Source organism: Bombus vosnesenskii, unplaced genomic scaffold (assembly GCF_011952255.1).
Source record: "Bombus vosnesenskii isolate JDL3184/JDL3185 unplaced genomic scaffold, Bvos_JDL3184-5_v1.1 scf7180000013263, whole genome shotgun sequence".
Classification (NCBI taxonomy): Eukaryota; Metazoa; Arthropoda; class Insecta; order Hymenoptera; family Apidae; genus Bombus; species Bombus vosnesenskii.
Window position 1 is genome coordinate 193,724 of NW_022882923.1, and position 17,598 is coordinate 211,321.

At 41.4% G+C, this 17,598-nt stretch overlaps 1 protein-coding gene across 8 annotated transcripts in view; it reads right to left on the reverse strand.

Annotated features, from left to right (window-relative positions):
* LOC117232608 (homeobox protein cut) overlaps window positions 1-17,598 on the reverse strand; it is a 164,382-nt gene that overhangs the window by 20,243 nt on the left and 126,541 nt on the right. For all 8 annotated transcript variants that reach the window (XM_033492107.1, XM_033492133.1, XM_033492126.1 and 5 more), the window contains 2 exons: window positions 4,395-4,713; window positions 1,240-2,478 (listed from right to left, as the gene is read on the reverse strand). In XM_033492107.1, the coding sequence (XP_033347998.1) occupies window positions 1,240-2,478; window positions 4,395-4,713 (1,558 nt within the window). The remainder of the gene's footprint in view (window positions 1-1,239; window positions 2,479-4,394; window positions 4,714-17,598) is intronic.

Below are 17,598 nucleotides of genomic sequence, written 5' to 3' on the forward strand. Positions count from 1 at the left end.
TAAACTCGATGAAAGGTCATGATCCACGTAGATACGTCATAGACTACAAGTATTTGGACACTTGGCACGATTTGATTAGAAAGTTTATATAGCTTTATGGTTTCGCAGTTTAATTTTAACGCTAGCTTTAGCTTCGATTCTTCAATAAGAGTCATCAAATACGAACTACGTATAATGATTCAATATTTTTAAATATTTTGTGTTATAGCGACGAATAGCTGAGGATTATTTAAATACCAATTAAAAAATCATAAACTAAAGGGCCAATATGATTTACCTGATATAAAATCAAAGATCAAAATTATTATATCAAAGAGTTTCATTCGAAGTATATTTTCATATATTCGCAAAATGTGGAAGTATGTATTACTAATGCTTATGAACGATAGTGAATATGAAAACACGACAAAATTGTAACTGATTATTTATTTTATCTGCAGAGTTTCTTGAAACGAGGAGTGAAAGCTCACGACGTCACCAACGCATGTGCTACCACGACAATTGTTTCTCTATCTTTCATCGAGGGGGATGCGACCTCCGGTTCAAGGGTTATACGTGTCCTTATTCCACGGTGAAGTTAGACCAAGTAGAGATACCATTAACACCCGTATTAGACAGCCGAAATAAAAATAGTTAACTGACAGTTTGATGGTTAGTGGTTCGGCAGAACAGATTATTGGCAGTGCGAGGCAGAAAAGATTTCGTAGGAGTCAAACGTTCAATTGTCAGCGGCGAAGCTGGAACGAGCCATTTATAGATCACTGGTGAAATCATCAACAGGTTAAGCCATTTTGAACTATCTTTATCTCGCGATAATCCATAAAGCAATTCATACACATCTTCATCCATTGTGTCGCCAAACTTGTTGATGAGCACCGTTCCCAACAATCAAAGAACAAACGGAAGCAATTACTCGTATCCTCTGATGTGACAGGCGATCCGACATCTGTAGCCTGTTTCTACGACTTCCGGGATTCTTTGATCGAAGATCTGATCAGCCATGTTACCAGAAGCGTGTACACCACATGTATAACACGTATAATGTATCTTTATCCAAAGCCTGGAATTAGGAGCACGAAACACGTAACCTCTAACGATCCTGTCTTCTGGCAGATGTCTGATCTTCACCGCTTGATAGAAGTATGCGTACATATTGTACATATATGCGTGTCCAGAGAAAACAATAAAAACGGGGAAAACTGGAGAGACAGAGCTGTCGTACAGTTCACAGGTACTCACCTTTCTTGGGTATCAGAGATTTAAGCAGCATTACAGCGTTTTCGTCGCACGCCCAGCCGTGCATCTTCCTGTAGCTATCGCGACCTTTTTCCGTCAGCTTGTCCCAAGGCTTCGGTTTGCTTAGCAACTCGCTGACGGTTCCTTGACTGAGGCCGAGCACATACTTGGCAAACAGCCTTTGACCGATGTTGTGTATCGACAGCAGCTCCCTGACCCTCCTGGCTATGTGCAGCGTGTCTAGATTCTGCGAGGCGTACTTGTCCATGTTGTACCGTAGCATCTCTTGTAGCCTAGCCTCCATAGGGTCGCCCTTTGGGATGAGTGATTCACCCAATCTTCCAGCCATTCCAGCAGCACCGAATTCGTCGCTGAATCGAAACGGATGCGTCCTATCGTCGAACCGAAACGGGCTCTTCAGTGTGTCCAGCACACTCAGACCTCCGATGTTGTTGTTCGCTAGATGGTGGCTGTTATTGTTATTGTGGCAGGATTCCTGGTCTGCTGGGCTCTTAGGTGGTGGTGCCGTTGAAACGGCGGGTGTCACGCTTCCACCGTTCACGGAAGCGGAGGAGGTGGTTGTCTCGACCATCGACGTCGGCGGTTGAAAGCTCGGCGGTGATGTCAACGCGGTGGTAGAAGATGGGGTAGGTGGCGCGGGTGTTTCGTGTCCGGACACCGGGGTCGGTGCCTTCTCGGCGTCAAGGCAACTCAATGGAGTGGTTCCTAACGGGGTGTTCGATTTGGCTGGCGTATTGGAGCTGGATGATGGATCCGTTGGCGATGGAAGATGATTTAAACTACTGCTAGTGGTCGGTGGGTGTAAACCGATCAGTGGTTGAGCTTGCTGTAACTGTTGCTGCTGCTGTTGCGACAACTGACTTAAAGAAGTCGTCTGTTGCTGCTGCTGCTGCTGTTGATGTTGTTGTTGTTGCTGTTGTTGTTGCTGCTGCTGCTGTTGGTTCATGATGGACCTCTCCAACGTCCGCCTCCAGTTTGCGACGATCTCTTCGCCGAGGAAGGAGCCGAAGGTCTCGACGTTTTGCAGAGGAGGTGGGAAGAGGAGACTGGATGTCGTCGAGGTGGCCGAAGATGGTGTCGGAGTGGAACGCGGAGGTAGGGAGACTGCTGCTGGGGGCGGTGGCGGTGGTTGCTGGGAGGACACGTGGGACGAAGGCGGCACACCTCCGACCACGTGGGGTGAGGCGGTTGAGGCGCGCTGCAGGGGTGACGATAGTCCACCTGCAACCACCAAAAACACAAGGGGCCGCGTCAACACGAGCTCACACACGCAACCTAGATGTGACAGTCAAGCTTAGAACGGTTCCGCGATTACCGGACTCGAAAATTCTTACTCGAACTCGTCATTTAACTCGGAGATCACAAACTCTGATATCACCGATCATTTCTTTCTCCTTTCTCGCGTCGTCTGTTGTAACAAACTGGTCATCCTAAGTTCTTCGGTAGCTTCCTGGACGATAAACGACGAACCGAGACTCTCTTTTTCGACGCTTCGTCGCGTGGTCCACGTACGCATACAAACGAGGAACAACGTGGCCCAACGAGAGGAAAAGTGTCGCGTGTCAGTGAAAATTGGATTTTACTTACTCCTCTTAATTCTTACATTCCACTTTCTATTACTATCATCGTCAAAAGAAATCTTATCTTCTCTTATCTTGTGACTGTACTTTCTCGAGCTTCCTCGCAATCAACGAAGAAACATTTCTAATTATAAACGTCTCTCTTTTTTACTTTTCGCCGAAGGAAAGAAGAAACTTGCTCCTTTTCAAGGGATTTCGAAAAAGTCGCGAGAGATTGGAGTGGGTGGTAACGCGTCGTGAGGAAGCCGAAAACGAAGCAGTCGTGTATCCCTCTCTGGCACGTTCGCGCGGCTTCTCTCTCGCTCTGTCGTTCTTTGTTCGTTCCCGATCGATTCGGTATAATAAAGTTTGCTTCGCGGAACAATGCTTTGACCCGGGCAGATATCGTATCCCGAACGCATGTACCGTCTAGAAATTTGCGTGTACGAGGTTTACGTTTCCCAGCGTGCAGATGCTCGTGGTTTGGGGGCTAGGTCTCCGGTTGACGTATGTAAGCTGGACTTGAGGTTGGATGAATCGGAGATGTCCGATGGTGTTTTGGTAAGGATCGCGGATTCATTTATGGAGAATATACATGTATGTAATATCGTGCTGGTATCGTCGATTACGTTAGTACCATCTACAACGGCGCGTTGATTCACGCACCACAGCGAGAGAGTAGCTCGAAAAATGTGCAATCTAAGCGGTAGAGGATATCCCGGAGAAAATAGGCTTGAGAACGAAAGAGACAGCGTTTCGAAGAAAGAAAAAGATACAGAGATATAAGAGTGTAAGGAAAGAAAAGGATATAGGAAATAGAGATACGAAGAAAAAGACGGAAGCACGGTAGCGACAGAGAAAGTAAATAGAGAAAAAGTGATAAAACAGAGCCATGATAATGGAACATTGTAGGGGTAAGAGAGAAATAAGTTAAATAGGAGAAAAAAAGAGAGAGGTTAGAGGAGGATGGATAGAGATGAAAAGAGTTAAAAAAGAAGTGCGAACACAATGGCAAGCAAGAGTTATTTTGTTGTTCCTTTTCTCTCGGTAAGCTCCTTCAGTCATCCCTCGTTCTTTATAGAAGCGTCCGCGTTGCGTGACTCGTGTCCTTTTTGTACTGTTATACACGATACTGAGCCCTTCGACGTAGCCTCGAAGAGAGAGAGAGTCGGGGAATCGAAGACCAGAACACTTTAGCACAGGAATTAGTAGCAGTGATACTATTATACATAGAATGATTTTCTCAACTATTCTCAGTTATCTCGTATATGTAATGCTGCACACGCATGTGACCGCATTTATATACCGCTAGAATATGAAATCTAGATTCTTTGCAATCAGAATCTTTGCAGATGTTAAAACAAGTGTTTCTAAAAATTCCTGATCTAAAGCAGACGCGATAATTTTTCTTTCAAACAATCGTTTCAAATCTTTTGCCAAATTTTTATAAAGATTGACCTAACGTTGGTGATATTTCAAATACAAAAAAAAAAAAAAAAGAGAAGCGAGTCAATGGATTCCTGAATGCCATGTATACGAAGTAACGATTTTGGGAATGTGATCGATGGTTGGACTTACCGAGCGCGTCCGGAGTATTGGATGGCTTCAAGCTCTCGGTTTGCTGAAGCGCCTTCGAGCGTTCCATTAGAAGGTGCTCCAAGCTCTTGCCAGGTTCACCGGTTGGTATCTGTGAGAGATCGACCGACCTTAGTGCGTTTATCTCGCGTTTTAGGTCGTCATAGTCCCTCTGTCGTTCTAGTTTGCTCTCTAGTCTGTTGATGTGCTGTCTGCGCGCCTCGAGTTCTTCCTCGAGCCGCGCCGTCGCCTGTGCGCTCGTCTCTTGAAGACGCTGCAGGCTCTGCTGTAACCTGGACACTTCCTCGACCAGCTGACTGATCTGAAAGCAAACGTTTGTTTCGTTGATGAGATTCTTCTTTGAATCGATTATCGTCTCTAGTGAATTAAGAATCGAATTTTCTTCTTTCTATGGAATATGATTACAGTATATGTTACAATATTAAAAATGTGACATCTTTATGATACAATGACATAATCAAAGAATAATACGAACATTAGGGTATGATCTGGTATAAATGATTGATATTTTATATCAGTTGTCTTGTACTATTTGTTAATTAACAATGTGTGTTCAAAGCACATTTCGCATATTTTGTTTAGTAGAAAAGGTGAGTATAAAATTTTTGATAATGAACTTTATCTTCTATTCGGTTTCTTGACGTGTACTTTAATTTGTGAAAGAGATTGTTAAATCAGATTTCTTTGTTACTTACTAATACTACGAAATGTAACCCGCGAAAGACAATGAGCGCTATTCATTTGTTTAGTAGTAAATCAAGAGACATAGATATTTGCTTTGAATATGTAAAAAATGCCCTACTTTCATCAAAGCAGTGTGCCTCATCTATATTATTCATTTATGATTTCTTTCCCTTTTTTTTCTTAAAATAAGAAACACGTGTTTTTTATTGTATGAAAACGTTAGATGAAACCTATTGTCGCATTCGACTTTAACAACCACTATACATTAAATAAACAAGAAATTATCTATAAAAATCTTCTAAAATAAAAATTCTCGATTGTCAGTAGAAAGATTAACGAATTTATTAATTACTTTACGGATGCGTCGATAAAATGGGGGACTCGTATCGCGGTTAATTGTATAAAGTATCATCGTATCGCGTTACTAGTATTGCTGGCTCGCCCAGCGGTGCTCGCCAATCGGTATACCTGTTCCCAGTTGTCATGAAGCGAACATGAACGTAATTACATTACCATCGATACAAATATAGAATCACATTCACGGAATCCAGCCCAGCCGCTCCTTTCTACCCCTTGAATCAGTACGGTCCGCTTCGGGGGCCGTTTATCAGCGAGTAAGAAGCTTAGCAGGAGCTCTTTATTAATTTTATCGAATCGATTGTACCGAATCGATATCGGCCGCTTACCGAACAGGAACTTTAAATCTCGCCGAGTCTCAATGTAATTATTGTTGGATTAAATTACGCCTAAATCGTCTAGCTTTTCCGTGTCGTGTCACTTTCCAAAAAAATCAGCATATTTAATTTTTATTTTATTTTTTTTATTTGTTATATTCCATTTTGTACGGAATTGAAAGTTTCGGTTACTTTTTGCTTTACGTTGTAACGCGTTGCTGTTTTAATGAATGAAGCTTTGCCTAACGAAAGCTCCCATTCTGTCGCCTATCCTGAACCATTAACCTATTAATCAAATCACTCTTTAATCACAACTGTTTATAATCACCTTGATTGAAAATTGATAAACGATCTTAATTAAATCAATGGCTGTGTTTATTTTTTATCGATGGTAGTGTAAATACGACATAATTTATTTTTGTATCTAATGAAAAAAGAATAGAAACTCATAAAAAATAAACTGCAAGTCTGGAAAATAGAAATCTCAAAACGTTGAATTGCAAATCTAAGTTACGTTAAAGGAATCGTGTTATGAGTAATCTTGAACATTTTGTATGTTCATATACAATTGAGTTGATGTAACAGGAATTTTGCAAAAAGATATATCGAACGAAGGTTGTGGTATCGATTAGTCGGATAAAACATCGCCGTCTATGAGAATTTATTCCGTAATTGTAGAATAATACGGACATCTAGCGGGGTAGTCGAGTCGCGCATCAATAACGAAAGTATTATTATTCCGCCCCCTTGGAAAGTAATCAATTGCATGAGAATTCGAGTCCCATCTAGCTGTTTCATTCGGCTCCGTATGAATAGGTACAATGAATACGTGTTGGAAAATGCGATCAGGAAGAAAGGGTGCAACGAGAAGGGGAGATGAAGAAAAAGAATGGTGTGGAGAGAGAGACAGGGGCAAACAGGCAAAAAGGAGAATGAATAGCAGATCAGGTGGAGAAACAAAGGGAAAGAGAGAGAGAGGAAAAGGGAGCAAGAACCAGGGGACAGGCTTAGAGACACACATTGGCTAAAAAAAAAGGAGATTAAAACAACGATTAAAATGCAGTAGATTTAAACAAAACAAGAAAGAAATGAAAAGAGGAGGATAGAATATTTGATGAAATTGAGAGAAGAATATTAGCAGACGATTACGAAGTCTGAATATTCTGAAAGGACCAGAGAAATGCTTATCGTGAATGCATAATTAAGAAAGCATAATGAATTTATATTGAAATATTAGAATCGTCGCAATGTTATAATATTAGAATCGTTGTAATAAAAATAAATAATTAGAATGTTAAAATCGTTGAAGTAATAAATAATTTCGGGCAGCTGTCATCGATTAATCTATCGTCACGGAATGCCTTCTTCTATTATTACGCTTTCGTGTGAATGTGTGTGTCATCTTCTCGAAAGAAAATTATTGAAAATTTTCAGTATTTGTAATGTCACCAAACATCACGTTACCGATTAACATACTACAAATTTAAAACTGCGTGATGAGATATTAGGCAACTGCGTAGAAAACAAATGAAGACACGTTTATGTTTCACAATATGTTAATCTTGCTATTTATCGAAGTTTATCAGGAATCATCATTATTGTGTCTGGACTCTGGACAGGGTCGACGAAGGAAAACATGAAATTTGAGAATCGTGAATTTTTGCGAACACTATCGAAACTTGAACCACAAAGCGAAGAACTCACATCGCGGCAAAATTGAGAAATGCTAACACATCAGTTATAAAAACAGCAATTACATAAAGATCCATGGGAATATCGATATCACTAATTTCACACCGCGTCTTCGATGAGATAATGGCATAATTGGTACAATTTTCTGTTAAAATAATTTCAATGAAAACGTGAAAGAAAAGGAAGCCACCGCGTGATCGTGGTAAAACCAATACATCCAGAAACTACAGGAAACAGCCTTATCAATAGCAACAATTATTCCATTTATATTGTCAAATAAAGAAAGGGATAGTTACAGAAAATAGCCGATGTTTGCTCGTAATCGAACACGATAAGATTCGGTTATGTTAAAGTAAAATTAAAAACAATATTAAATATATTAAAATATTGTATACTATCCTAATAATAAAATTAACAAATAACTAAGTTTAATAATTTATATCTGTAACTATGAAACTTCGCCAGCCCACCAGCTATTTTTGAAATACTTGCACCTTTAAACCTGTCATGTTCAGTTGTTCTGATTTTCAATTATGTCGCATTAACTTTTCCTTTGTTTAATCAAAAAGTGACATTAAAACCAGAAAAGCAAGAAGAAATGTACTTATCATGTTTCTCCCCTGTGATCTTTAATTATCGCAACATTTTTTATTCCTTGCTAAGGTGGATGTTAACGAGGGTAGTTCTTGGGATGAACGGGGCAAAAATGGCACAGCCAAGGTGGTGGGAAAGGGTAGGCAATCACGTCGTGACGCGATCAATTGCGATGAATCGCGAGAGCGCTCGGAACTTTCGAATCGGAACCCATCCACGTGTTACGCGACCGGCTATAGCTCGACGAAAATATCTGTTGCGAGGGTGTGCAAAGGGTAGCCAGGGGTGGAAAGAGCCGGCAGCAGGCGAGAGGGGGACGATTTTAAACCTGAATGCGTTTTGCACGGTGCAACGGGCGATGCGAACGAGATCGTACCAATTGTTTTTCCCCGGTGAGGCATCATCCCTTTTCCGGGGGTTAATTGAGGAGCAAAGCTTCAATTTCGCGGAATTCACGCCTCCGGCATGCATCGACAGGTCTAGCCGATAGAATGAGCTGCGGATTTAAAAAAAAAAGCGTCGTTCTTCCTTTTTTATCAACCCTTCTCTTTCCTTTTCCCTCTCTTTTTTTGTTTTCGACGGTGTTTAACAAACAAACATGCCACCCTTTTTCTTTCCTCCTTCCTCTGTACTTTCCTCTTTCCTCTAACGCAGGAAATATAATTGTGGAAACGGGTGCATTAAGAGAGAACGCGAATTTGTGTTTGGAAATCGCATTATTTAATGTTAATTATAATAATGGTAATTATAGTAGGCGTGAGATTTACGAAAAATTGTAACACTATATGGTTAGGTTAATTGTAATTGGTTGTTGAAAGTATCATATAATAATTATAAATATATAAAGGTAAAATTTTAGATTACGTTTACGTTGGAGATTTTTAGAATGAACTTTTTTCACCCAGTAGGAAAAATTGTTTTTTTTTATTCGATATGAATAATAGGATTGGTTTCTTTTTCAATGATTTTGTAAAGAAAATGTAATGTGCACTTGAGATCAGTTTTACCACAAACAAGTACATATATTGATCCTTTAGTTAATTAGTGTAACTTATTGAAGTAACTTGTTTCATGTGGAAAATATAGAAGTAACAATGTTTCATATAGAATTCCTATAGAATGTTACAATTTGATTTTCGGTTGTACGATTTGTATTGTAACTTACGTAATAAACATATTATTACTTTTAGAAAATGGAAAATGGAAAATTAATTGAACCATCTTATTTTTAATATCGCGTTTTAAAGAATCTAATTTTAAAAACACAGCTAACTACCGCGGTATCTAAATACGCGAAACTTTTTATATCTCAGTCATCCCTCTTATCTCATCAAATAAAGGAATTTTTAATGCTTTTGAGAGAAACTAACATAAAATTGAAACAAGAATAACAATTTTATCCTGTTCTTTCCAGGAACATCAACTAAAGAAATCAAAAAGTTGATCAAAAATATTACGTTGAAAATGAAAAAGTGCAGTAGGCTGAAAATACTTAAATTCAAGTAATATAAGAAGGTTAAAAAGCCCTAATCAGTATGTCGTATCGCCCTCTTCTGCGAAGAATATTTTTTAAAAGCTAACCATACAATTTCTCCAACTAACTTCTAGTCTCTGGTGGTTATACGAGGTCGAAGGTCTTCGATACAAAGTACTGGTTAGTCTTATCTTTTAGTTTATTTATCAGGGGCAGCTACCTGTCAATTGTCCTCAGCCGCAATCGATATACACGCCTACAGCTTTAAGTTTACTTTAGCCTGCGTTTCGATCACACGGCGACGTGGAATGGGGATGGCGCGGGTTAGAGATAAGTACTTACGCATTGATGTTCTATACACGTGGGGAGGGTTGCGGGCAGACGTGGGGGTAAGTTCTCGAAGTTGCTCGTAATAATGTCTGCCATTAGCAATGGGGCAGGTTATCGCTTTGCGGGCAAAGCTGAGAGGAAGGACAGCTGGAATTAACAGCGTGTCGATATCGTCGAACTTATCTCCGTGAATGCGACAATCAACTGGACGAATTTTTTTCTCCTGCCCAGGAATCGGAAATAGAATTCTTATCCGGATAATGTGAAAGAAGAGAGGAAGCTGTGTTTGGTGTATGGGTATTCCATAAGAAATTGCGATGCAACGTGTATTGAAAGAGTTATTTTAATAATATTGTAAATGATTTATATATTTATATAATATAATATATCATTATAGTTTACAATGTACAGGTATACTGAATTCGGTGACATTTGTTGACCAAATTTGTACAATTTTAACGAGACTTTCACGCGTTTGACGAAGAGGACAAAGCAAAGATAATGAAGAATGAAACGAGGAAGGAGAATAGTCGAGGAAAAAATATTTAAGATCGTAAGGCTTCAAAGAGATTACGCGTAATAATATTAATATTGTAAACAATAATATTTGAAACAATAGTTCACATAAATAACAGTTCTTACAATAGCGGAACTAAAGATTTTAATAAACTAGTTCATAGTTTTAATTGTGTCTTTTTTTAGAATATTAAATTGAACTAAGTAACAAATAAAAAAGATTCAGAAATAAATAGATTAACTCCAGATTAATACAATTCTGGCTGTTTAATTAAATACAAACATTTTCACTTTTACAGCTCTAGATACTAAATACCTTTGATAATTTGCGTGAAAATAATATTTGAATAACCGATCGACTAACTTTAAATAATTAATTTACTACAATTCTATACTAGCATCCTTATTTCATCTTCGAATTTCGTTCTCCGCATTAGAAAATGATTCGGCTCATTAAACAAAATGATCTACTATACAGGTTGGAGTTTTAACCAAACAACAATGGCATCGAACAATCGATTGAACCAGCCATTCGGTTTAAAACGCGGTAGAACTGTCACGCTGTGAGAAGTGAATAGCGGTGAATCGTTACTAACAACTTGGCGCCGTTAAATACTCAATTGGCTGGGTCGGCTGCAGACTCGACCGGATCGTCACGCTACTAGAAACTCAATCCAACGAACGCTGCTACTAGAAATTTACTATGCCTTATATACCCCTAGAAATTCAATTAGCCGGCGTGCTGCTAAGGAATTGGTAGATTATCCAGCCATCGCGAAGCTTAATTCGAGCAGTTTGAAACCGGGTTGCCTAAGAACCAGCCAGTATCGATAACATCAACTGCGAGAGTGCCAGAGAGTTCGTTCTGTCCGCGAATTCGTAAAATTTAATGTCTCCGAGTGGTTCGTAAAATCCGCGGGCACTCGATTGGCCAGGCCAACACGAGTTGCGCTTCCATATTGAATTTCGATCTTGCCCCAGATCTCAGGTTGACCTATGGCATCGCCGCTGAATAGGGATATTTCGCGGACACGGGGATCATAAATTTTTTTTTGTCCCGCTTTTGGATCGTTCAATCTGTCTGGCCGATATACCAGCCGGTAATGAAAGATACGAGCACCAAGCCGGTGATACGGTTCCAGGCGAATAAAATCCGGAATCGTATCGTTCGACGTGCTTGAAAAACCGAGAAAAAAGGAAACAAAGATGGGGGCAGACCGACGTCGTAAAGCTTCGATGTGTTCGCTTGAGAAATAAAGCTTATGGTCCAACGTGCATTCATCTTTTGGATAATTTGAGAAAATTCTGACCAATCGTACGAATCATTCGAAGAAATCATAAAAACTTTAAATGAACAGATGAGGAGTTAATCAGGTTTGACGAGGGATAGGGAAACTAGTTTCATAGGGAGGAAAAGAGATTAGGATATGACAACAGCGATTTCTCACCCCTTCTGTTTCTCACCCTTCCGCAGCTTCTCTTCTCTTATTTTTATCAGAGAGGAGGAGATTGTAATCGTTGTGATTCATTGGTCGGACTCTCTGCTTCTCTCTCCTTTCGTGTCTCTTGCGATCCTTCTCGCGAATGTTTTTTTGACAGATCAATCCTTTCTTCCATCCTTTTCGTCTTTTTCTAGAGAAACACTTTTTGTTTTTTTGTATTTCGTTGGTTACGAAGGGTATATGTTTCTTTTTGCTGACAAATAGGAAGCTGTAATTCATTTTAGCTACTCTTTAAAGATAAACAGATTTTACAGCAAAGAAAAGGGAAAATATGTAGAAATATCGCAAATATCCAAAACATTGTATTATAAATTTAACAATGCAACTCACGATACTCAATTTCTAGCGCTGCATTTTCAAACATCACAGAGAAATTATTTCAAAATAAAACCACCAAATAGTCTCGTAACCCAACCCTATCCTAAAAAACTAAAAAAATATACCGCGTAGTCACGTCACGACCGTTCGCCCATTATTTCTTCCGGCGACTGTATGATCCTCACCCTCTAGCCAAAGAAACCTTCGTACTGTAACAACGTCATCGATAGAAGGAGCAATCCTCGTTAACGGGATCTTGGTCCGAGAGGGGACACAACGAGGCATCATCAGCGTTGCACGGCACGGCCAGTGACCACGAGAACCGTTTTGTGGAAGGGGTGATGTTACGAGAAGGGGGGGGGGGGAAAAACAAGCGAGGCTTGATCGATGGACGCGAAGCATGGCGGGGGTAACAGGACGAAGGTGAGTCGGACCGGAAGACATGATCGGCCGTATGCAAATTAAAATGGAAGCAAAGGCGTCGAGGGTGAGAAGTCGAACGATAGACGGAGAAAGCACCGGTTAAAGAGAAGGCGAGTGAAAACAGGGATGGGAGAGGGTTTGAGAAAAGGGGACGGTGTCGGGTCGAGCGTGGCTCCAAGTAGCCGGCGCGCGTTGCCATTGTTTCTTGACCGTCGATCATCTCCTTCAACCCTCTGTGCGCCTCGGCCGGCCCCAGCTCCGTGATTTTTGCTATTTGCATTATACACAGGCGTCCGAGGGGTCTTTGTTTGTCGAGCTATTGATCACATTTTCTCCCGCGGTATAATCAATCTTCACGCACACGGCCGCAGCCCTCCTCGCACTTATGTGCCCGCGGGGGTGCGCACACGTGACCGCGGAAACGAGTACGTGTGCGCGACGGCACGCAGGGGGTGCGCAAGGAGGCCGGTTGCTTCGCGTATTAATTTTCGTTGCCTGTCCACCAATGATGCGCCGCGAGGGGATCGTTATGGCCGCAGGAGCCCGCGTGCTTCCGCCGTGGATCTCCTTTCTTCCAGAGGAGGAGGGGATGACGCAAGTTTCGACCGATGCTTGATACTATACGCGCCGTGGGATCGCGCTCTCTAGTCTTCTTTGTTTTCCCTGTTCGATACTAATATCGACTCGACTACGATAAGGGTTTTAAGCGATGAAGAACTTTTTACCGTTCCGTCCCTTTTCCTCTTCTTGTTTTCGAGGAATGTTTACCTTTGGGAGATCGAACGGTTGACTTCCTGGCGGAGGATTGCAAGTTTTCTTTGTAACTGCTATACGAGTCGTAGGTAACTAATTTCCGCTTTGCTAGAAATCAATGTTCTAATCCAAAGTATCAAAGTACCGAAACATTCGCCAAGATAGCGATATCTTCCACAAACTTGACTCCGTGTTATACAGATACGTGAGTTCGCTCCGGAAACAGGAGTCGGTGGATCGCGATGTGGAATATTTCGTATCACGCGGAAAAGATCGCGGGCTGGCCGTCCCTCGTAAGGTAACGCAGCGGCGCGTATCCCTCCGGTGGGGTTAGAGGAGATCTCCGGAGGCTCTCTCCTTTTCTCGCCACGGGAGAATGCCAATTAAAAGCCGGGCTTGGAAAGAAAGCCCAATCGATAGGAGGCGGCTATCCCTTTCCCTCCCTTCTCAGCCCACCACCGCACCGGTTCCTCTTTCCCTTGCTTATTCTGATTCCCTTTCGCTCTCTCAACGGGGGGGTAGCGAGGCAGTCGGAGCCGAAGGGTTGCCCAAACTGGGAAGTGGGAATTATGGGCAGGATTAATATGCAAGGACTGGATACGTGCGGTGGCAGGGGGTGGTGGATGGCGAAGCAACAAAAGGGGTCGAAGGGGAAGCGCGCGGGAAGAGGGAAAGGGGTTTGCGTTCTGTCTTCGTCCGTCTGATGTCGAGGCGAAGAGCTTCGTTTCCCTGCTTGTGTCCCTCCCCCCGACCACCCTCTGCCGCCCTATCTGCTCGCATCTCATCCCCACCAACGTCTCCTTACAGGATACACGGCTAACGGACACCCCTATCGATTTTACAACTCGATATATGTGAATACCCACTTGTCTAATGACTGATCGGGCTTCGAGCTCAACCCTTTCCCTCCGACTACCCCCCGTGCCTCCTACCGGTCGGCAGAGCTTCTCCGGCAGCTACTACCACCGACGGGGCCGCCCCCCGGGCGAATGTATCTCGCCTCATTACACCGACTACGTGCCTTTGGCCGACATCTCGCGCTGCATCGACGCGCACAAAAATCCATCCTGACCTCCGTCCACCTTTTTCCACTCGTCTCCCTTCCGCGGTACAAGACTCTCTCTCTCTCGTATTTGTACGTTCGACTGTCGTTTTTTCTCCAATTTCGATGCTTACTTGATTATCGAATTTTTTCTATCTAAAACGCAGCCTCCGACTCATTGGCAAACGCGGGTGCCTTCCCTCGATACGCGATCGAAACCGGGACGATAGAAGCGAGATCTCTTTTTTCAAACTTGTTTTAATTGACCCAGATTCGAGAGCGAACGCTGCTATCTTCATCTTCCCGAGCATTTCCTTCTTCCTTCCATGATCGTTGACAAATGAGATAGATTCCTTTTCTTTCTTCCCCCTTTTTCTCACAGGAGCTTTTCGAGATCTCATAGTAACGTGTTTACGAAAGAAATATTTTGTTGTAAAAATATTTTATTAGCGTTATCCGCGAACCGTGGAAGGTGAAACGAAAGTAGGGTGGAGACGGACGATTCAGAGAAGGGGGTGGTAGTCGTAACATAGCTTGGCACGAAGGGTAGAAGGCAGAATGTATGATATTTTATTTTAGCGTTCTTCTGGGCGCCGCTAGATAAGCCTCCGAGGATTTATGCTTATTACGAGCGAGCACCAGCGAGGGCACTCTTTGCCGAAACCATTTCTGTACAGTGGTACTCCCTCCCTCCCTTTGTCTTTCTCTCGTTTATCTTTTCTCTCGCTCTCTTATGGTATCCCTTTCTTTCTCTGTCCTTGTTTCTGTCTCTCTTTACGCTGTATTCAGTGTTGCTGTCTATTTTATTTCTGTCATTGCTCTTTGTTATAGAGAGGATTGCTCTCTCTCGCTCTCAATCTCAGATTCTCCTTCTCATTGGTTTCTTTTTCCTTTTGTCATTGTTTCCGTGACCCTCGATTCCTCGATGTTCCTTCGAGGTTCCTTTCCTCGTGCTGTGATTTTCTGCTCGATTCTCTCGCTGAATCCTCTCTAATCCTTCTGCTCGATTCTCTTCCTAATTCTTGCTTTCGTACCTCGGAAACTTTGATTTCTCTTCGCACCCTTCGTTTCCCGATCTTTCTATCTGTTGCTAAAATTTATAATTTCGATGTTTCTTTCCCTTTTTGAATTTTTTACGATTCTATAGAATGTTATTTTCAACAGTTTTACTTATCTGAAAAATTTATCATTTCAAGTACTTTCATATTGTTAGATGTTAGAAGAGCTAACGAGTTGTTAATTATAAGTAGATTCTTTTAGCCTAACATATGATTTAATACTACACATAATATAAATATTATTTTAGTTGAAAAAGATCGATAGCTATTTTCCATTAATCTAAATATGTCCACGGTATATAATATTCGGCAAAATTAAATTTGTGAAAGGAACGACACGAACGAATAATTAGAGCATACACATGCAGCTCCATTTGTCATTGGAAAAGATCAATCAATTTATAAAGCTCTTTCTTGAATAATTGTGGAAATTACTTCGTGTCGACAAAAATTAATTAACTCACAGAGAATCTCCGATTGTAACTGGTCATTTTCTTGTTTCAATATTTCTCTAGGACGAGTGGTCGGACAAACATATAGCTTCTATCCAACCATGTTCATATTTAACAGGTGCATAGTTTTCCCCGTGCAAATTACGAAAGCAGAAACCGAACGAGAATGATAATAATAAAAATGATCATACAACTATTATTATTATATAAACGAATTATAATAAGATAATAATCGCCATTGGCGATTCTACTGTTCCAATATTGATTATCCACAGAAAGAAATACGAAATTCCATTCTTTTATGAAAAATAATTATATACACCACAAAGGTGGTTAGCTAATTTTAATAGCAACGTGTTAAACGATATGAATAATAAGTCGACTAGTTTGAAAAAGAGAAAGGCGTGAAAGACTGAGTCGTTCGTTTAATAATCATCGGATTTGCAATCGACGACAGTGTGGCGGTGGCCGTCGCTTATTGACAGAAGCGTTCGATATACCTGCGAAGTGTTCGGTGACATTTATGCGAGGCGGGAAGCCGGCGATCGCGCGCGTTCATTGTGCGTCGCGTGCACGGACGCGGCCACCGTATTATCGCGCTGGCTAATGAGAAAGTTGCGAGCAGCGACGCGACGACGAAACGACCAGATCCGGGGATGCGATTTGACTCTCCGGTCTCGAGTGAACACGTTATTCCATCGATGGTTCGGAATCCCTTATTTAATTATTCGTTCGCAATGTACTACGTCACATAAATTCCTTGACTTCTTGGAAAGGCCTGTCGGGTTTTTATGGTTGTATTTTATATATTTATGAGCTATGGAGAATCATTAATAATATTAGATATGACGACAATTATAAGAAACAAATTTCTGATCGAGTTAATTGCAGATTAGACAAAGGGAACAAGTTTGCATCTGTTTTAGAAAATTCTCGTGCGAGCTCGGTTAAAGTAAAATTGTTCAAAAATTGTAAGGAATGCTAAAAAATAGTAAGCAATGAAAACACGAAAACTGTTTACAAATACTTTTTCTACAAGCGTCTTAGTATTTTGTTACGATAAGAAATCTCTTCGAATTAAAATTAAGGATATACGGTTTAATAGTTGATTTGTAATTTTGCACAAAATCGTCGCAAATTTATTACGAAAAGAACAGCTAGGTCCTACAGACCAAAGTACAGATACGTATCGTGGAAATGTATTTGACAAAGTAGCTCGTTCAAATTCGAAGATCTACGATCCCCATAAATCCCCAAAATTCCTGTAGACGGTTGCAAATCGGTAATTTCGATTCAAACAGGCGTAGTGTTAAAAAAAAATCGGCCAAAGAAACCCGATACACCGAGCGTTACACCGCGGAAAATACATTGAAGCACACGTGGAAGAGGCGAAGAGATCGCGGAGAACCCGGCACGGGGGTTTCCTTCGCGTGGTCTAATTGGTGGATCCGAAGGGTGGAACTTCCCCGTAAAAACGAGCGCGATATCGAACGTACGTGTCCGCCGACGTTATATGGTTCCGCGTATGATACGTGTCGTTACTCACCCCCTCGGTCTTCCGCAACAGAAAACCGCACCCCGTGCCACCCCTGGCCACCCCATTGCCTGGGCAATGCAAATCTCTTTTTCTCCGCGCGTCTCGGTTTTAAATGCCACCCCCTATCCTATACTTCT